The following is a 22,287-nucleotide window of genomic DNA, read 5'->3' on the forward strand; positions in this document are numbered from 1 at the left end:
TGCATTTTTGTCATAACAATTGGTTTCACAATTTTTTTAGAAAAAAGAACAAATTTGTTAACAAGAGCTGACTAAAAGTTTGTGGAAAAGTAAAAAAAAAATACCTGAAAAAAAAAAAAACCAATAATTTTTTATTTTTTTAAAGCAAATTAGTCTTGTACTGAAATTTTTGTTTTAGTTGGTAGTTATAATGTTTTGTAAGTTTTGATGGCGATATAATGGGATTTTGTAATGAGATTTAGAACATCACATGAGTTTGTTCTTTTTCAACCATCTCTGCATACATTGAATACATTGAATGTGCCTTCCCCTGTCTCTCCAGACCAGCCCAACAACGCACACAATTCTGACTGTGTTGTCATGATAACTCAATCTGGACGCTGGGATGATCTCCCTTGCCAAGACCGTTATGGATACATCTGTGAGAAAAAGGGTAAGTTAGGTATAGTTTTTATAGTTTTTAGTACTCAGTTTCACTCCATGAAGCGCATTATAAAAAATATTGTCTGCAATTTTAAGCTGCTAAATTGCACATTCTTCATTATTCATAATAGTCTAACCTGGGTAAAACGGCCACCCATTGTCATGGAGAAAAGTGGCTGTATAACACAGGTAGCCATCTTAGGCAGGACTGATCAAAATGAAGAAAGTAAATCATTCTCTTCCAGCGTCCAAATCGGGTGTGATCTGAGGATCAGGACTGCCATAAGAAAAATTCAAAAGGGTTTTTGCTTTCTTTGGAAAAAGGGGAGGTGGGTGGTTTAGGAAGGTGTTTTTTTATTGTTGTTTTGTTTTTTGGTTAACTTTCTTTTTGTTGCTGATTTTGTGCACGTGTAAAATAAACTAAACATTATGTAAGTAAGATGATGAAGACCGACTGCCATGGTAAAACAAACTCACATGTCGCCACTACTCGGAGAACAAGCAACGGGTCTGTCGCAAGTTCACGTCAACGACCGTTGTAATTTTGTTACTGATTAGGTACACAAAACATAGACCAGTCACCTCACAACTATTTGTGCATGAGTTGTGGGTGGGGCTTATAGATTATGACAAGTCACGCTTACCTCACCAGCAGTAGGAAATTTTTTATTAGGCTTACCTATTGGTCAACTTGGGTAAACATTCAGTGGAGGGACTAACAATAACGACAGGTGAATGAATTATGATGGCCCGTCCACAGTGTGAGGGGCTGATTCAAAATTTAGGACAAAACGACGGGCAATGAGTGACCATGCCTGGCGGCCTGAGGCAGGTAAATTTGACAGTACTTTTTAAAAAATAATAGAGGGTGCCCACTAGCAAATGCGGGTCGGGTCGGGTCGCTTTCTGGTGGTTTCAGTGCATGCTGCAACCCTGCCGCGATTGTACCCGACGACCTGGAAGTAGAGAAACCTTTAACTTACATGCGACTACATAGAGGGCGTAAACCGGACTACGACTACGATTGGCTGAACCTTTGACCCATGAATACATTAAGTAGGCCTACGGTACTCTTGGACTTCCCGCACTCCCTCTCTCTGTCTCCCTCTGTGTGCATGTGTGTGTGTATGTGTGTGCGTGCGTGTGCGTGTGCATGAGTGCTTGCTTGCTTGCTTGCTTCCTTTAGTGTCTCTCTTTTTTCTTGTCTATTTCTGTGTTTTGAAGCTCTCTTTCATTTCTCCAGAGGAAGAATAGGAATAGCACTGTTTGTTAATTTCGCTTTTATTGTTTTTCACACAAGTAGGGAAACTCTATTCACAAAGACTGAACTATTTCGAAGAGGGCGCCACCGGATTTTGAGTATCAAAATGGACACATGACTAAGCCTTGTTCTGATTGGCTGCAAACCACCAGATCGCGCGATTTGCAGGCCTGAAAGCGTTTGTTTTTGTAGGTTACCAACTGAGTCGATCAGTTTGTGCCACGATGGCCGCTTTGCGCCCTCAATTTGGCTAACCCCGACTGCCCGTTCGGCCCGACCTGATCACGTATGTGGGAACCCCCTATAAGGGGGCCGCGGTCGCGTAGGACAGGTGACGGTTTTACAGTTAAATTATATAGAAAAAAACGCAAGGGGGGAAATTGAGAGTAGCTGTTTGAACAGGTGGCCGTATTATACAGATGGCCGTTATGGCAGGTTCGACTGAATATGGATTTTCCAGTTACATTTTCTTCCTTTGGAACAATATGCGCACCTTAAAATATGTATATTTGCACTTTTGATATGCTGGATCGATAACAACAACAGCAACACTCCTGATTTGTGCATTGACTGATCAAAATGTGTCACAACATTGCCTTGGTATTCTGATTTTAAGTGATGTGTGTATCTACGTTCTTAAAAAATTAACATTTTAAACTGTTGTCATGTCAATGTAAAAAGAAGAGTCCATTATTCTTTTTTCTTTATCACCACAAAGAAGGGCAAAGGCATCGTCAATGTTTATTATCAGAATGCTCCTTCCTTCTACCATAAAAGACGAAAAGATTATAAAACTTCATTAACGCACATTTTATGTATTTTTTATAATGTTTGTTATGTCTACCAGGAAGAGTGACTTCACCTACCCCGAAGCCTACAACATCACCTGCAAGACTTCCAGGTGAGAATGACTAGTCTGCTGTCCTTGTTCACTTTTTAATTCTTTATCACCGGCAAGCCGCTCCCAGCAGCTGGTGGTCAGAATGACTGTGCCGGTGAGCTGCTGACAACGGCTTGGGCACATTCCTTTACGAGGACTTGGACAGAAAATTGCTTTTTGACAATTTGCAAAAACAGGTCTCTTTTATTGGAATTTCATTCTGTAGTGGAAGAACTATCAAGATAGGTTCACTTGTTTTGATTTAATGACCAATTTAGTGAAGTTTTTGTCATGACAATAAAATTCAAAATGATCCACACCATATTCATCCCTACACTCACCTATCAATACCAAACATGGACTACGAACAAGACATTAAAGCAAAGAATTACAACATTTGAAATGCGATGCCTTAGAAAAGCAGTAAACAAGACCAGGCGAGACAAAATTAGAAACTCAGTAATCAAAGAAATGGTGGGCACAAATGATGTCAAGCATCACATCCAACACCAAAGATTCAAATGGTTCGGACATCTCATGCGAACCAACACACCATCCAGCACAATGTGCCTACTTTAAAAAATGCCAATTCAACAAGGCCAGAGGGCGACCGAGAAAGGCCTGGATAGATGGAGTCAGGGAAACATTAACCACCCTCGTCATCCCCCTGACCCAAGCTCTTCGGCTGGCAACTTTCTTCACGCGACGCCCAAGAGGATATAAGCGGTGGATAAAAGTAGAAAAGTAAAGTTAGATTTAGTACCAAAAATGGGCTCCGGCACAGTGGGTTTGCCCCTTTCAGAGATAAAGGGTTGAAGAAACCCTTAATATTCTGCTTCTGAGGGTAAATACAACAAACTGTCTCCACTTTTCCTGTAACATTTTTGTCGTAATAAGTTTGATCTCTATAGTGAGGGAGCAAGTTTTCTGAGTGGTCTTTGCTGTTCTGACTTTGGCCTGTCAAAACCTTGGACTGTGTCAATTCAGGACTAGAAATATTGTTCATCTTATTCCTTTAGTGCAAAAGTAGCCTACAGAATTTTTCAATTACCATTTTTTTGTTCATATGCTTCAAAAGGAGATTCTCCAAGATGTACACAAATACCACTTTAATCCTTTTTGAACGGAATTTTGTATTTTAACAAGACAATCTGAAAGGTGAAATGTAGATTCTTACTGAAGTGAAATACAGTTTTGCCACTCTTGACAAATTCCTTTAACAAAATGTCCTACGCATTTAGAGAATAACACTGATATTATGGAGGAAGGGTGGGGATGAAAGCAGGTTTCTTCACGAGGTTTTCTTTTTTTTTTTCCTTGGTTTTTTCTTCTTTTTTCGTTGTTTTTGTTGTTAATTATTCTTATTATCCAATATCAAGCCAGAAGGATGTAAAAATTCTTCTTCTTCTTCTTCTTCTCTTCCGCCTCCTCCTCCTCCTTTTTAGGGCCTTTTATTTTTATTATTACTATAATTACCATCTTTAACATTCTTATTATTGTAATTGTTATTTCTCTTCTGCCTTTTCTTCTTCTTCTTCTTCTTCTTCTTCTTTTTCTTCTTCTTCTTCTTCTTCTTCTTCTTCTTCTTCTTCTTCTTCTTCTTCTTCTCCTTCTCCTTCTCCTTCTCCTTCTCCTTCTCCTTCTCCTTCTTCTCCTTCTTCTTCTTCTTCTTTATTATTATTATTGTTATTTTTCCTGTCTCCAGGAAGCAAGATGTGGGGCTGCCCCGTGGGCTGGCGAGGTTTCCGAGGCTCGTGTTACCAGGTGCTGAGGTCTACGGGTGGCCTTAATTGGAATGATGCTAAAACCACCTGTGGCTTCAGGGCCTCAAACTTGGTCGCAATCACCGATGATGCTGAGAACAAATTCGTTCTTAGTCTTTTGCCAAAATGTGAGCACTTTTTTCATCCTTGATTTCTTCCTTAATCCCTCATTCTGGTGTCTGTTGTATTGTGGTTAGTTGCTTGCCATCACACACAAAAGATGTGAGTCTGGTTCCTGTCAGGGTGGAATTTGTATGGAGTATCAAAGTCTTTCTGCAGGGGACATTATTTCCTTTTCAGCCAAGGTTGACATCAAATTCTTCCTCTTGAATGGTTTAAATTGTGTTAGTGGGGGTGTAAAACACCTACATGTTTTTAAAATGAATCCCTCCCTTCTGTATACTGTTGTTATTCTGCCTCGACCACTCTGCAATTTCTTACTTTCTTCTTTTTCTTTTCTCTCATTGTCTTACTGCATCTTACTATGTATTAGTTGTTTCTTTCACAGAGAAGCTTTTTGTTTCTTTTTTTTTATTGCATCTTTGTAAAGCTTTTGCATGTCCATAGAGAATAGTTGTTAGATTTTTCTTAGTACGTGTGAAAGACGAGTTCAATTTCTATGTGGTAGAGTTGTTAATTGAGTATCTCTGTCCGTCTGCTGGGATATCATATCCCACAAAGTTGAATTAGGCGTTGATGGGCAGGATGAACAGCCCACCTCTTACAAGATCGGAACTGTTTTAGTGGGGGGACGTAAAACAAACTACAACTACTAAGCCAGTCCAAGAATGTAACTTTTTTCTATGATGACTAAACAGGGTAGGGCAAGTCAAAGGACAACAGTCGAAATAAACATGAGTCGTCCCCTTAGCTCCGCTCGGAACTTAATCATCATCTCTGGTTTTCTCACCCTGAATCAAGGGATAGACCATAAACGAACACTTGCCATTTTTCCATATCCTGGGCCTGCCTCATAACATTATTCCGTGTCTTCCCATTTTTCTGGATATTATTCTCTGTAACTCTCCCAGGTTTCACGTGGCCTTCTCCTTCCCCTTCCCCTTGATCTCTTATCCTGTGAAATGCAACCCAACACTTTCTGTGTTATGCAGTTTCTTGGCTTCCTGCGAGTGTGCCTCAGAATTTATTTGTCCTACAACTCACATTTCGGCCCTCCACTCTCAGTTGGGCCACTTCTACCAGCATATATGAGTGTTCACAGACCTGTGCTTCTCATGAGCTCCTCAAATTTGAGTAGCACCAACAAGGGTTAATATACCAAATACTCATGAACTAAGAAAAAATTCACCTGACTTTGAAACAGAAGGTCCCAATAGTCTTAGGTTATTTGAAAGGGATTTAGAATAGAGGAGAATTGCAGTCTGTCAGGTGAGGAGAAGGGAGGTAGGCTTGAATCCTGTTCATTCATTCATTCATTCATTCATGCATTCATTCATTCATTCATTCGTTCATTCATTCATTCATTCATTCATTCATTCATTCATTCATTCATTCATTCATTCATTCATTGAAATTGAGAATTAAGTGAATAATTAATCAACTTATCATCACTTATTTCATTAACTCACTCAGCCCTGAGCCCGAGATAGGTTGCACACTTCTGCACTGGGCCCTGATCGCGACAGATTCGGGATGGAAATTCCTACTGCTTACTAACGGCAACACACATCAAATAAAAACCGACAACACTTTAAAAGTGACCCCTGGCCATTTCTTTATAAGAAACAGACTATTACAAGGGCAGAGGTTGCTTTCTTGTCCAACAATTGAGAATAACTTAACACGTGGTTTAAAAAAGTGGGAAATGAGAACGAGTCTTGGTCTTTCACCTGAGCCTCTTTTTAGTGTATGTTATCGACCTTTTTCAAATGGCAATATCTCACAGACTATCAAATATTTTCAAATTCTGCAAATTGTTATAGTGCATGTAATGACTAAACAAATTGAATGGGAAATATTATGGCGACTGAAGTTGATTTAGTTTTTTTTCCGATTTTACAAAAACACCTTAAACCACTAGGCACAGCCAGTGGACCGAGTTCTTAGCCTCAAGGCTGAGTGAGTTAATACATTAATTCATTCATATTTGTTTCTTCATGTATTCATACAACGGGAAAATTAAGTGGATCCATAATATGCCAATGATATTTCTTTCCTCCTTGTTCAGCCACAAATGAGTACGTGTGGATGGGCCTGAATGATCAGAGTATGGAGAACAGTTTTGTTTGGGATGACAGAACGCCCATTACATACACCAACTGGTCACCGCATGAGCCCAACAACCTCGGAGATGAAGACTGTGTAGTCATGTTCGCCAAAGTGAGTTTTTAGCTAATTTATTTTGGATTTGTTGATGTTTTGCCTTAGTGCATTTCAAAGATGATTCCAGATACAGTCAAATTAACTTTCTTCATCCCGTTTCTTAAAATAAGTAACAAGCACCTTTAGCACATGATGTCCTGATGACCCAATGTGATCTTGTGGAGAGTGAAGACTCCTTATGTGCACACATACCTGATCAAATAAGTTCCAAATGGAGGGATAAAGTTTACTTTTATCTTTGTTAATCCATTTGTTCTGGGTTTTGCAGAGAACTTTGGGATGAGAGAAAACTTTCTGAACCTGGAAGCAGAAATAAGGAGAGCACAAAAATACGATTGGTTTGTGCCTTTTATCCTGAAATGCAACGATTTGTTATTGGTGGACGAATGGCCATCATGTAGGTTACACGTCAGTTTCTGCGGTGTAGCAGTTAACTCTTTTCCTACCAGGACAAAATCCTCCACTGGCCCAGGGCTTTTCGCTGACCTATTTTTTATGCCCCTACCCCACCAAAGGAAAATGTCAAAACATCCAACTAAACACACTCAAACCATATCTTATGGCCCATCAATCTGAAGGTTAAAAAATAATCTATCAGATGGTGATACATTGTTGAAGATTTATTCCAATTATATTAGTTTGGGGTTTCTAAAAGTGATTATGCAATACCCGAGGTGTCGCATAAAATCAACTATTTTCCAGCTTTGAAAGGCCATATCTAAAAAAAGTACAACAGCAGCATCATTCAAACGTTTCAGGTAGGTTGCCACTAGTAATGCAAAGAAATGCTGAAAGTTATGTATGTGTGCCTAACATAAAAGTGAAAATATGAGACATATACTCAAGTCAGGGGAGCGCTTTTCTTTTCATTTTTACAATTTGAAGGGGACAAAAAAACCCGCTGAAATGACTAAAAATTGTCTCTCAGTACTATATTTTCTTTTGTATCAGCTAACAGGAAGTCTATTCTATTATTTTGAAAACTTGGATCAGCCGAAAATTTCGTGTCTTTACATTACTGGATTGGAAAAGATAGCGAACCACTCGAGCGTATTTTATGTCTCTCGGTCCAGGAAGGCGACGTCTGAGGGCCGATGTGGCTTGCAGTAGGAAAAGTGTTGAGGGAAGAAGTATACTCCTGGAAAAAAATGTTCTAAACAAATTGATTCCATTCACTTTCATGCAATTGTGCAAGAAGTGTATAGGTGAATAGGGTGTATAAGGGTGAATTTGTTGACTTTTTTTAAAGATGGATCTCTGTGGTGGCGTCGTAGATTTTCAAACCAGTTTCTTAGTGCAGATGAATTTCATAGAAAATATTAAAACTTCAACCTGAAATTTGGCACACAAGTGCAAACCTATATAGACAGTGGATCTATGAAAGGATTTTGACCTATCTTTAAAAATGAAAAAATGAGCCCAAATTTTAAGTCAACGGACCCCTGACAGTCAGTTGACAAAACTTTGTGGTAAATTGTAGAGAAAAAAAAACTGAATATGTCTACAAGTTACCAATATTTCCCAATTTTCTCTCATACATCCACAGAATAGATCTTAAATCTTTATCTTCAGCAAGCCACTCCCAGCCTTTACGACGACTTCGACATCAAATTACTTTTCAACAGTCTGCCAAAAAAAACGCGTCTCTCTTACTGGAAGTTCATTCATTAGATTAAAAACACTCAAAAAAAGGTTTGCTAGTCTCGATTTGATTACCAATTTAATGACGTTTTTGTCATTGTTAGATTTAGCACCAAAAAAAGGTCCCAGCATCGTGGGTTTACCCCACTCGAGGATAAAAAGTTAAAGCACATCTATGCCAAATTTGAGGCTTTTTCAGTAGTTTTTGATAACTCCTTGCACCATGGAGGTCACATATGTGAAAAAGCAAATTTTGAAAAAAACCCAGGATTTTTAAAGAGGATTTTTAGTTCAATATGCACTTTTCAAACACATTTTTAAGTCGTTTCGGGTGATTTTTCAACAGCTACATCATTGTGATCCAATAGAACTGATGTTGAATGCTTTTCCGCAAAAAACAAAAATGTCAATGTTTTGACAAATTTTATCTATATTATTCTCTGGGATCGCTGACTCGGGTCTTCCTTTAAGAACTTTGTCATCACATGTTGAAAAAGTGAATTCGGTTCCCATGGGAGGAAGTTTTTTTATCAAGACTCTCTATCTGTCTGCTGGGATGTTTTATCCCCCTCTGATCAGATTGGCCTTGGCAGGCAGGGTTGAAACAGCCTGCCAGTATAAATCTAAATTGCGTCAATGGGGAATGTAAAACATTTACTGCTATGTGCTATGTACGCAAAATGGTCTTGACATATAGGCTAGGCCTATTGAGCAACCTGACACAAAGTGTTGTCTTGCTTTCTCAAGTAGATGAGAGAGAGAGAGGGGCTCTCGTGGCCTAGAGGTTAAGGTGTTGGCCTCTCCTTCAAAAAGTCCTGGGTTCGAATCCGGGTAGCGACCGAAAAATTTTCTTCTTTAAATTTGTCTCCTTTCACCTCATTTCCTGCTCTCTAGCAATGTTCTGTCGTCTGCTTTCATCTCCTCTTTCTGCCCTCACCCCCTCACCTCCTTTGCCCCTTCATCTGGGCTCCTGATTCTTTCTGCAGCCTTTCTACTGCTACTCCTTGGCTTCTTCTTACTGCTGTCTTTCAGTCACCCTCCTGATCTTCTGGTAGGAAAGATCTACACCTAGCCTTCTCGGACAAGGGCGAAAAATCTCGGAGGGCCCGTGTGCAAGTTGCCACCCGCGCAAAATTCAAAATTTCCTACCAACTGAAAATATTAGGTGTGTCCCATGCGCTCATATGTTAGTTAAAACAAAAAAGAGAGAGAGAGAGAGAGAGAGAGAGAGAGAGAGAGAGAGAGAGAGAGAGACAGGCAGAGTCAAAGAGACAGAGAGACAAAGAGAGTGAGAGCGAGACTACAGAAAGAGAAAGGGAAAGAGAAAAAGACAGACCAACATTGGCAGAGATTATGAGAAGAAGAATGATAACACTTTAATCGTTCTGTACCAATTCAGCAATCCTCAACCCTGTTCTTTCCTCAGACTGGCAAATGGAATGATGCTAAGTGCCAGACCAAAGTCAAGTTGCTAGTCTGCAAACAGAATAAAGCCATCCACGCCAAAGCTGAAAGAGATATTGTGAAAGGCTGCTCTCAGGTAACACAGCAATACCTTTTTACATGTACAATCATTATTCAAAAAGAAATATTTAATCAGAAAATTGTATGGGTTCAATCCCCCATATCAATGTCAGATTTTTAAGTGGTTGCACCTCCAAATTTAATATCTGTCCCTGATTGGACTGGGCTATTTGAGTGGCAAGTCTTGGAACTCCCCAAGCTATCCAGTTCTAAAACCACCCATTTAGGGATTTGAACCAAGGCTATCAACACAGTCACCATGTATGATTCCTCCTGAGCTAATATTGCCAAGTTTTTATTTAGTCTTGAAACTAAGTAGTTGTCAGAATCATTAAATGTACCATCATCATTAGGCTCTTTAAGTTTACTGAAGTGAAGCTTGTTAAGAGGATCATCCCTATGAAGATCTGCATCCAAAATATCATCATCTTCACAGTTATTTTCGTCATTATTTTCATCACTATGAGTCACAGTGACGGTCATCTCTGTTCAAAAAGCACACCTCGTACACATACCAACCCCTGGGGTGGTGCTACTGACTGAAATGTCTTTAAGCCCTTCCAAAAGGGGAAACGTTAACATGTTCGTATGAACAGTACAGAATTGTAAATGGGCTGATTCATCAATGTCATGCTCATAACTAGGCCTGAACTGCAACAGGGAACTGCTGCTTTTTTTCCCCTAATCCTTACTATCATCATTTTTCCTCTACTTCTTTTGTATATTTATTTCACTTTTGTGACCCACTATTTACGGGGTGCCTTGAAAGTCAAAGCAGACTTAATGCTGTTGAAGCTAGAGAGGTGAGCAGAGTAAGTTTGATTCCCTGTAAGGGCTTCTCTGTTGACATCCACCCCTTGGCGCTCATATGACCTTAGGCAGTTGCGAGCGCCGTAAAACCTCTACTAAAACAAAGACCTCGAGCTGTTGAAGCTAGAGAGGTGAGCAGAGTAAGTCTGATTCCTTGTATGGACTTCTCTGTTGACACCCACCCCTTGGCGCTCATATGACCTTATGCAGTTGTGAGGGCCGTAAACACTCTGCAAAAACTAAACCTCAAACACAAACAATGCCTGCCTCTATTTTGTTCACTCACTTTCTTCTACAGGGCATAGGGTATGGGGCACAATGCTACAGCTATATATTCCAACCCTCTAAGAACTTTGCTCAGGCTCAGGCATACTGTAAGAGCAAGGGTGGGAACCTGGCCACTGTAAACGACAGGTGAGTTCTCTATCAAGGGTCGCTATGTGCCAGGTTGTCACTGTGTGTTTGTTTGAGAAAAGAGAAAGAAGGCCAATACAATAATGACTATATTTGTTATTTAAAAGTAGAGAAAAAGCGAGACAGATAGACGAGTTAGATGGTGGAAAAAATCAGAAGTGGGATTCACCATTAGTCCCCTACAACCAGCCACTGTCAGTATGTATTGTTCAGATATTGTACAAGTACAAATACGTTTTGTGGTGTATTTGGTTGTTTTTGGTTGTGGCAGGGGTCAGGCCTAGTCTATTGTATTGTTTGGCTGAAAGTGTGAGAGTGAGTAAAGTGTGAGTCTGTGTTCAGTTGTATTGTTTGCAAGTTGATAAAAGTCTGAGTTACTACTGGTGGGTCTGGGAGAGGAGAGAGTTGTATCAAGGCAGAGGAGGCCTGCTGACAGTATAGGTTGTGAAAAAGGCTAGTTAGAGCCTCGGTTCAGTTCTGCGTGAAGTGTGAGATTCCAATCCAACGCATCGGGGCCCCAAAGCTGCGGAAGGAATCACAACACAGAGCAGAGGAACAGGTTTGGCTAATTCCTGTTATAGTGGCATGTGACAGAAGGTTAGTAGTGTAAAATCTTTGTTTTATGTTCCAAGTAATAACACGTTTCGTGCTACGAGTGATGGTTGGAGATGTTTTGGTTGTTCATAATCATATTTTAGAGGGGAGGTTGAGTTGAAAAGATAATCAGATACAACATTTGCTCTGGTAAATTGACCAATATTTAAACTCCTCTTTAACTCCTCCATTGACAGTGCTATGTACATTGTGGATGACAAAAAGATCAGATTAACTACCACCATTCATTTTATAAGGCTGTTTAGGAGCACTGTACGCTTTTCATTTTTATGCTCAAAATGGGGAGTTTCTAGACACTGAAGAAAAAAACAGTGCATGATGATATTCATGGTTATGAGTGTATGTACATTATTTTTATAGACTTAGAGTGTGTCCTCAGTGTATGATCGAAAAAAAAAGAAGAGTAGACCCGACATCCTCAGATGCCTGCCAATTGAAAGGTTGATAGTCTGCTTTTTATGACATAATTTGCTCTTCAAACGTCCCATTGATTATCTATTTTGTCCTTTCTCACTAAAGACAATGGTTTGAGTCCAGTAAAGGGAAGTCCCTTTCATGGAGTTTTTCCATCTTTCAGCATGGATGCTGTATCCCATTCAGTTGGCCTTGACCTTGATAAAAAGGGTTGAAGCAGACCACCTTTGTATAACCATGACTCATTCGGGACGCATCAGAAGTATACATCCGATAGCTTGAGCTCCGTTGGAGGCGCATCAGACGTATACTTTCGATAGCATTTTTCGACCGTTGTATCCGCACAAATGAAGGTATTCCAGGGAACAAACTTTTGGTTGACATTGCTAAACCATATTTTATTTTGTATTTATTTACTTTGGACCGCATAGCGTCGGGGTTTTTTGTAATTGTCTGTGGCGATTTAGGAAGGCGATTGAGGCAACGAAAAACTCGGATCTTCGAGGAGTACCATTCAAAGAAGGACAAGTCACAATGACTGAAACTATATCTTCACAGTTAGCTTCATTATGGTTGTGTTGTAACATATCTTGTTTGAAAAATTTTATCGATATTATTCTCTGGGATCGCTGACCCGGGTCTTCCCTTAAGAGAGCTTTTCTTCACTGTCAACTTAGAGGAAAAAAAATTGGGGGGGGGGGGGGGGGTTCATACACTATTTTTGTAGGGACCCTGGCAAGTTTAGAAATATATCCAGGCAAATCGGATTAGATCTAAATCAAAGTCCAAATGTTGAATGTGTAGATAGTGAAAAAGTGAAAACAGACTTTAAAAATATCTAAAGGGGGAAAAATGGCAGACTTTCAAAGTTCAACCCCAAACCGCGCGTCTCTGGGTGAAAATTTGGTCCAAAACTTGCGTCCCGAATGAGTAAAAAGTGTTTCTGGTTCCTGGTTGTAAATATTTGATGACTTCAAGGGGGAAAAAAGCATTAGTCACAAGAAATTTATAGAGGGCAAGTTTCTTTTTTTTTTCTTGTGTTCATATTTTTACGAAATACTGCAGTTCTTTCAGTGTACAACTGTTTTATTTTACTGGTACCTGACTACAGACATTTCTAATGAAGGTAGTATTGATGAACAAAATTAAATTAGCTAAACAATCAAACATTTCAAAACTTTGGCAAAAATGTTAAAATGTGACGTGTTCCATTTTATCCTGTAGGCCTACTCTTTATTTGCTATCAACTTGTACTCTTTTATTGTTCTCCACAGATATGTGCAAGCATTTTTGGCTGCTGAAATGAGGACAAAACCTGGAGCTGCATACTGGATTGGCATGTCCATGACAGCAAAGACCAACTGGACCTATGCCTGGAACACTCCTTTCGATGTGGACTTCACAGCCTGGGACAAATCTCACACAGGTACGATGAGAAATCCTGCCCCCAAAAAAGTGGCTCAACAACACAAGTCTTCATGAGAGAAATCCTTTGCATTTACATTTTAACCTATAGGCACAAAATACTTTATTACTTTTTGCCGCCACTATTACCTTGTGGTGCTAAGAGGAGAAGCGTCTTTCTCTTGTTTGTTGTATAGCCTGTTTCATAGCTATGTTGTTCTTATCTAATACATATCTTACCCCCTCGATCCATCTTTTCCACAGCCTGCCACAAAATTAGGAGTGAAAAGACAGATGTACTGTACTATTTTTGGAGTTGCATTTGTTTCCTCTCTGTGCTGTATTAATGTTACCGTCTCCCCGTTTTCAAGGCATGATGTACTAAAATACTTGTATGTTCTTATACTTAATGGGTTAAACATTTTTGAGTGTTAAAATTCTTTATACATGTCACGCCAGCCAAGTTTTATTTTTTGCAATATCTTCTACTTCCTGTTCTTCTATTGGGGTCCAAGACCCAGGATCTGTACATTTCTAATCCAGATTTCTTTTACTCTTTTCATATTCCACAAAACAGTTGAAATCCACCATATTCCACAAAACAGTTGAAATCCATCCCAGAGAATAATTTCAGATAAAACTGATGATGTTCCGAGAAAGACATGTCCAGTTGACATTCTATTTGCTCTTAGATGTTTGACAGGCTTAGCGTGATTTGACATTTAGCTAACAAGAGTTGTCTGCATTTAGTCATGTAAAATCTCCTGGGTATTTGTAATGTAGTTTTTCATGGATGGACCTTATATTACTCTTCACATCTGATCTAGTGGGTGGTTGGCAGTTGCTCTAGTGTGGTTTGCTAGCTCTTTCCTATCCAACATCTATCGTCTTTATCACTCCTCTTTTTTTTCGTTTGTTACTCTCTTGTAATGCATCTTATCTATGTATATGGCCTAATTGTGTTGCAAGTGCTGTAAAATGCTAACAGAAATATAAAACAGCTGATCCCTAATGTGGAGAGACGTTTTGAAAGAGGTGCAGTCCACTGACAATCAGTATGTTTTGTAGAGGGTCATTTACATTGCAAAATTTAGACCTAACTAACAAGCTGGACTTGCTTTATTGCCTATGGAAGTACTCCTAGTTGTTTTAAATACTAAAACTATATATGCAAGTAAAAATTCCGGACTTGAAAATCTGTCAGCTATATCTGTGTTTCTAATTGTGTGTGATTATGTGTGTGTGTGTGTGTGTGTGTGTTTGTGTTTGTATGCTATGTGCGTGTTTGCGATTTGTGTTTATCACTTTTCCTTGCTTATATTCACCAGGCAATGAAAACAACACTTGTGTAGGTATGCAGACCAAACGACCGATGGGGTTGTGGGTGAACATTGACTGTAACAAGACTCAGGGCTACATCTGTGAGCTACCCAGAAAGGGTTTCACCACACCAGTGCCCACCACCACCACCACAGCTAAGCTACTCTGTCCCTCTGGCTGGTTCACTTACGGGAACCTTTGCTATAAAGTAAGGGAAATGTGTGAGAATGTGTGTTCATTTATTTTGGCTCTTTCTTGTATGTGGTAACAGTGGTACAGTGGTGGTGGTGTCATAATATGAGGGGTGGAGGTGGGGGAGTGTTGGTGGTGGTGGTAGTTGTGATACTATATTATGATAATGGTAAGTGTTGACATCATATTGAGGAGGAGGTGGCAGTTGTAGTTGTGAAGGTGGTGATGATGTAGTAATATGAGGGTGGTGGTAGTGTGACTATGTTGCTGGTGCTCATTGTTATCTTCACTCTTAGTGTCGCCATTGTCATGACATTCATTCTCGTCCTCTCGATAATTACCTCCTTCCCCTTTTCCTGTCATACTTCCATATCCCCCCCCCCCCCCCCCCCACACACACACACATTCTTCTTTTAACTCTTTGTCTTCCTCCTCCTACTTTCCATCATCGTCATCATCATCATCATCATTGATTTACAGCAGAAAAATACTGAAGACTTTAATACAGTTGAGTGTTTTAAATAAAATGTGCAAAATTTCGCCTATTCAGGCTTCATCGAGAAGTTAATATCTTAGAGAAAAAACACCATAGCAACAAAACATTCACTATACCTGGATACCTGGAGGTGTCATCTCTGCCTCATAGTTTGACGTGCAATGACCCTCCATCATTCATGGTCGCGAGTTTCCGTTGCACATTCTGACATATCGGGCCAGTCCAAGTTCTTATGTTGTCTATCCATTCATAATATAAAAATTTCAAAAAATGCCTTGCTAGGGTTGACTTTGCCGCGGCTCTGGTTGATAATTCAATAGCTCAAAGAAAGGTCAGCCAAAAGGTAAAAGTCTTACCACAGACTTGTAATTTTTACAACAGAAAAAAACTGAAGACTAGAATAGAGTTAGGTATATTTAATAAAATCATCATCATCATCATCATCATCTTTTTCTTCATTGTATAAAGAAGGTATTAAAACAGTTAAGACCTTGTTGTATTTCCAAAAATATATATTTTTCACAGTTCATCGTTTCGCCAATAAGGCTTCATCAGGAACATAGTATTTGAGAAAAAAATAAATGATCATCATCATCGTATCATCATCATCATCATCATCATCATCATCTTAGTTATCATTATGTCTATATCTATAGGCCTTCCAAATGACAATGGACAACATGCTGACGTGGAATGATGCTAGAGACTACTGTGCCAGCCTCTGGACCGGCGGTACCTTAGCCACCGTCAGGAACAGAGGCTTTGAGAACTGGATGAGGAGGAGTGTTGTCAAGTACGTTTGAACAATGTGTTTGTTTGGGGGTTTTTTCATGTGTATGTGTTCATGTTTGTGTTTGTGTGGCCGTATGTGTATGTGTGTGTTTTTGTATGCGTTTTTGTGTGTGTGTGTGTGTGTGTGTGTATTTTTGCTTGTGCTTATTTGTATGTGTATGTCCTTGTTCATATGAGTATATAACTGTAATAATAACAATAATATACTTAACTCTATTACTTCTCTCACAAAGAAATGCTCATGGAATTAAAACTATGACATAGATTAATAGAAGCATATACCTAGAGGTGTATGGGCATATAAATATAATAGATGTCTGCTATTCTGAATTTATTGGGTGTTTGGTGTCAGCAACGATTTTCTTTGCTTCTTTTACAATGCTGAAGTTGTGAACCACATCAAAAGAGAAGAAGAAACTACGGTATTAATAACTTTTGTTGCTTACTGCATAACTCTGTCCAATTATAATTGCTGTTGTTTAGAAATGTTCCTACCATAACGTGAAATTCCAAAAATAATTATTTGTATTGCCATTTAGAAAGTGTCCTTTTTATTTCTGACTATTTTGAATGATTTTAATTTTCTTTGAAAAGTAGCTTCTGTCAAGTCTTTTTAACCCTTCCAGTTCCAGCCCCAGCCATTTTTGTGCACTCCCTAACCCCAGTCCCAGCCAATACAGTAGTATTTCAGAAAAAGAGGCATTATTTCTAAAAAGTGATGTAGTATCTTTGTAATGTAGCTTTGATAATAACATATACCAATTTTTAAAGATAAATGAACAAGTAATAAGAAATCTAAAGTTTAATCAAGTTCGCTAATTTCGAAAAATGCGCGAATTCGGTTCCCCCCCGAAACTGAGAATATACGCTCTTGGGACGGAGGGAGGTACAAGCGCTGCTGAAAATATACGCGCTTGGGGCTGGAAGGGTTAAAATGATATCGTCAACATGTCTATTTTATGACAGCTTAAGTGTTGTGTACATTGATCCCTAAAAATGTGTAAGCCTGGATGACCTCAACAGTCCTATCATTATTTCTAAATTCATACCATTTTCTTTCCCCTCACCCCATCTTTCCTCCCCCCTTTCCTTGCACTGTTGTTGCGGGAAAGTGAACTCTGAGTGAAGGTGACATGGGCTCTGGCAATGGGGATAGAGGTCCAACAACACAGTGGGGCTGTATGTTATGGGGTAAAGTGGGGGAGGGTCAAGTTAACTCCATACGTTTTTAATGAACGTGCTAAACTGAAATCTTGTACACAAATACATCTGATATCCATGATATGCCCTGAGTTTTCTTCCCCACCAAAATGTTCTCTGCAGATATTGAACAAAGTCAATTCCCAGGACAAAAATTTATTCACACCTGCTCTTATGACCATCTGTCCAAGACAATCGCCTGTACGAATAGCCACACCTGAGCTCCCTCTTTTGCATGATGTTAAATCTATGATATTGTATTCTAAAGAGAAACAGAAGTTTTCAAATGCACCCTGGTATGTATTTATCATCTCAATTTCAGAAATATGCAAGACACATTTTGGATTGGTCTCAGCGACCGCAGCACTGAAGGAGGTTTGTTGCAAATTTCGTAGTTCTGTGTTTTAATTTCAATCTGAAGACAGTACTGAACAAAACTGTACAGGTTATTTTTTTCCTTTTGTTTTTGCTGTTTTGAAAAGGCCTTCACAATGGAAAGCTCTTTTCCAACTTCTCTTGGCAAGTAGACTGTTCTTCGTCATATCAATCAACTGCAGTCCTCATTCATTCGTATTCTCTCTCGTTGGTCTCTGTCATCTCCACCAGCACCTGTAGTTTAAAAGCCAGGCTAGGATATTATTTTATCAAGCTTCTCCATCTGTCTACTGTGATGCTATATCATGTTTAGTCTGGGTTGACCCTGATTGGCAGGATCAAAGAAGCCTGCCTCCAAAATTATCTAAACTATTGTGTCATTAGCGTATGCAAAATAATCAGTCAATCATTCCTTTTCTCTATGCTATGAGTTATCCATCACCAATAGTATCTTCATTCACATAGGTGGGGAATCCATTTTAAAAATTACTTATTTCTATACTTCAGGCAAACATTTATGTCATACACATATAAACTTTGTTCTTGAGAATTATTGTTGAATGTAGTATCTTAAAGGAGAGGTAGTGATCTTGAAAGTCTGAAAACAGAAAGGAAGAACTCAAGTTCAAATGCACCAAAAAAAAGCATGATAGTGTAATTAAGAACCTTAAACTTTGTCTTCCTTGGGATGATGTTCGCTGCTACCTTGAAAGAAACAATCGACAGAAAGTATAATTTTGTTATTAGGGTTTGATTATGTGGGGGTTTCTTTGTATACAAATGCAAGTAGAATGTATTTTCTGATGTTAATATTACATGGATGATGAATCAGACTGAGGTTGTTTCTGCGTTGAATTGGTTGAGTATATGAAATTTTCCTTGTTCTCCCTATCCCTCAAGTTGGTCCCTCTCTGTCTCTCTTTGTCTCTACTTGAATTTGTCTCTCCTTCTGTCTCTCTTTTTATTTCTCCCTCTCTTCCTCTTTCTCTTTCTTCTGAAAAAACGAAGGAAGGAGAAAGAATTTTAGTTTGGTAAAAGTTTTACAACACTCGCAATGACATTATGGAATTGCATGTGCAGTAAAACTTTTACAAAATTAAAAATCTTTTCCCCTTGCCGCCTTTCTTTCCCTCCCTCCCTCCGTCCCACACAAAGAATCACACATCCTGTTATCCCACTTGTCCCACCACCAGGATACCTGTGGGAAGACGAAGCCCCATTCCGCTACTCACACTGGAATCCTGGCGAGCCAAATGACAACGGAGGAAAGTGAGTACTGCAGTTTTTACTCAATAAAAACACTGAGTTAAGACCAGCTCTTCCTAGCCTTTCACATGATTACTGTACAGCATCATGAACATTATGAAATGCTAGATCTGAAGCAGACATTTCCAACCATGGTTCTCATATTATTTTCTCTTCTCTGATGCTCTTAAGGCATTTATATTTTGCTGGAAAAGTCATCTTTCTGTTCAAGTTCTCTTAGTACATGTAGGTTGTTCTTGAACTGCCCTTTCCTCATATACCTTATGTGTTTCCAGTGAGTGCGATATGTTCAATGCTTTTATATCAGTTCAAGTGTCTCACAAACTGAATTTGTCTTTTCCTCATCGTTTTATCAGTGCATGGTCCACATGCCCCACAGTGTCGCACAAAACATTTGAAAAATTAAATAAAGGGTACTCTGACTACCGGTCAAGTCACTTCTCTATCTCTGAGGGCTGGGATGTCTACACACTGCCAGACTACATTGTTAAGAGATCAGACAGGCTTAATTTGGAATAAGGAGTTAGAAAAATGCAGACGAGGTTGAAAAAGTATGATGAGAAATCTTAATGGCACAATATTTTAGTTGTTCAAGTTAATAAATTGCAAATAAAATTTCACTTTTATTGATAAATGAAGGAAATTTGATTTGTTAGTTGCATACCTGTGTATGCTAATTGATCTATATGAATACATTTGAGCAAAAGTTCACCAGTGGCACTCAGCACACAACACCACATGAGTACAGACAATCTACATAATGTTACTCCTCCCCCACTACCTGCTACCAACATAAACATGTATCGCTATGTCCCTTTGACCTTTCTCTAGAGAGGACTGTGTCACCTGGAACACGACGAAGAACACCTGGAATGATGAGACGTGCTACGTGGCCCACAACTTCATCTGTGAGATCCCTAGAGGTCGGTCAGTCAGAGCTTCAGACCTTTTGTCTACCAAGTTTCTTCTTCTAGGACTTTACCATTTACAGTTCGGTTGATAAATGGTATCATTCTATGGTGTGGATGACCCTGGTTTTAATACCCAATAAATCTCTCTTGAACTTAAAATATTTTAGAGTTGGCTTGGTCTTATCAAAGGGGGACTTTAAGTTTGGGGTTCTTCCTCTTAGAGATATCTTTACTCTGCTGATAGTGATCTCATTATTTTCTATAAGTTTGATGATGGCTTTGTAACACTTTTTTTACTTTACTCTATTGCTCTATTGTTTGATTTTCCTGCTGCTTTCTTGTAGTGGGATATGGGGAGATGGTGTTATATTGATGTGCTGCTCTGTGTAACTCAAAATAAGATACATTAGACTGAATATATAAATTTTGCTTCAAACGTTTATTTACAGTAAATTGAAGAAAAATGGTCCCAATGAGTCAGGGTGACGATGGTCTCACATCCCTTGTATTCTCATTTCAGGAGCTGTGGTCACAACACCAAAGCCTGTGCCGACTGGAAAATCAAGTAAGTCTCTCGTCAAATTATTGCTCAGAGTTTATTCTTACTGTGACGGCTGCATATGGCCTCGCATTATAAAAAGATTAACACTTGAAACAAAGACAAAACACAGCCTCTCTCTTACCTACCTGCCGGTGAACTGATTTTATTGGTATTTAGTTTACGCTGAAGTCTCGTGTGAATTTCAAAATGAGACAAAAAGTGACGTATCGAGAAGGGGAAATAATTGTGATATTAAAGAATCATTATTTCAACATTCGCGAAATAATTCCTTCCCATTTTTACATTTCATACATTAGACATACATTACAATTACCATCTTGTTCATCATTAACATTATCATCTTCTTCCTCTGCTTACTATTTTCCCTCTTCTTTGTCAATTTATTTCTCCTTTTCTGAGGCATTATCAGCGTCAATAGCAAGCATAGTTTTCAATGTGAGAGATAAAGATGTAACATCACCATTATCATATAAGGATTGTTAGCATAGAAATCTGCAGCAACGTTCATACCTACAACACCTTCTTTAAAACTCTTATAGGCCGTAACGACACACACTGTGTTGTTTCCGCCAACCGCCATCAGCCGGGACGACACATACTGTGTTGTTTTTATTTCCTTATTCAAAGACAAATATATATGAAACCGATACTAGTTTTCTCCGATGAGTTTAGCGTGGGTTAAAGGTCACATCAACTGTTTGTAAAGAAATAGCGGGGCTTTTCAATTCTTTACAGTGCGTTGATGCAAGTTTTGAGCTTTGTTTTGCGTTGGAGTTCGTGTGTCGTTTCTGAAATTTTCACTATGCTGAAGAATAAGCCTTCTGCGTCGTCAGGTAAACGCTTGGTAAGGCACACTTCTGAGAAAGCCAGTGAATCACTGAGAGAACTTATCGATAATACAGATTTAGGAGTAGAAAGTGGTGAATCTGACTTTGTCACGGAAAGAAGTTTTTGGTTTTTTTCATTTTTCTCTTTTTTGATGTCGTAATGTTATGTAACTCTTCAAAACTAACATTTTCCTTTGAATTTCAATATTTTAATACTAATCTTATTCTACGTTCAATGCCCTTTACAATGATGTATAATATAGTGTACATTACTAACAGAGAAACACACTAAAAACACAAGAGAAAGTAACATATGTGATTTCCCTTGGTCAGCCATGATTTAATTCCGGTGAATCCAGGGTAAATAATGCCGGTCTATAAGAGTTTAAATAATGCAAGCTTCTCTTCCCTCTCTTTTCCTGTTTACCAGCATCTGTAGAGTAAGGGTTAGATACTTTATTGTCACATACAGAAGGCATGATTATGCTTCCCAAGTAGAGAGTTCTTTTATCAAGTATATCAATTCATCTGCTAGGACATTTTTTTTAAACTTTGTCTTGGTGTGGGTTACCTGTGACACATAGGGTTGAAACGCCTGTCCCCTAAATAATGCAAGTTATGTTGATGAGGACGTTGAACATAGATCTATATTGGTCATCGTGGTGAAATCAGTCACTCATCAAAATAATGAAATTGAAGAAACCGATATTTTTGCTCAAATTTGGCAATTTTTGTTGAATTTATTTTTTGTCTCAACACCGTTTATGTCCATATTAAAAACACAATTCCATGTGAATTTATCTGAAAAATGTTGATTAAAGACACAAAATAGTAAATTTTCAGTTTTCAAGGAT

At 38.8% G+C, this 22,287-nt stretch overlaps 1 protein-coding gene across 1 annotated transcript in view; it reads left to right on the forward strand.

Moving 5' to 3' along the window:
* Positions 1-22,287, forward strand: part of LOC101855944 (macrophage mannose receptor 1) — a 72,969-nt gene that overhangs the window by 26,075 nt on the left and 24,607 nt on the right. The window contains exons 11-23 of the mRNA XM_005097568.3: positions 323-433; positions 2,532-2,585; positions 4,270-4,455; positions 6,516-6,667; positions 9,738-9,851; positions 10,944-11,059; positions 13,363-13,514; positions 14,821-15,020; positions 16,157-16,293; positions 17,815-17,867; positions 19,061-19,136; positions 19,965-20,056; positions 20,565-20,609. Coding sequence (XP_005097625.3) covers positions 323-433; positions 2,532-2,585; positions 4,270-4,455; positions 6,516-6,667; positions 9,738-9,851; positions 10,944-11,059; positions 13,363-13,514; positions 14,821-15,020; positions 16,157-16,293; positions 17,815-17,867; positions 19,061-19,136; positions 19,965-20,056; positions 20,565-20,609 — 1,488 coding nt within the window. The remainder of the gene's footprint in view (positions 1-322; positions 434-2,531; positions 2,586-4,269; positions 4,456-6,515; positions 6,668-9,737; positions 9,852-10,943; positions 11,060-13,362; positions 13,515-14,820; positions 15,021-16,156; positions 16,294-17,814; positions 17,868-19,060; positions 19,137-19,964; positions 20,057-20,564; positions 20,610-22,287) is intronic.

Source organism: Aplysia californica, unplaced genomic scaffold (assembly GCF_000002075.1).
Source record: "Aplysia californica isolate F4 #8 unplaced genomic scaffold, AplCal3.0 scaffold00157, whole genome shotgun sequence".
NCBI classification, from domain to species: Eukaryota; Metazoa; Mollusca; class Gastropoda; order Aplysiida; family Aplysiidae; genus Aplysia; species Aplysia californica.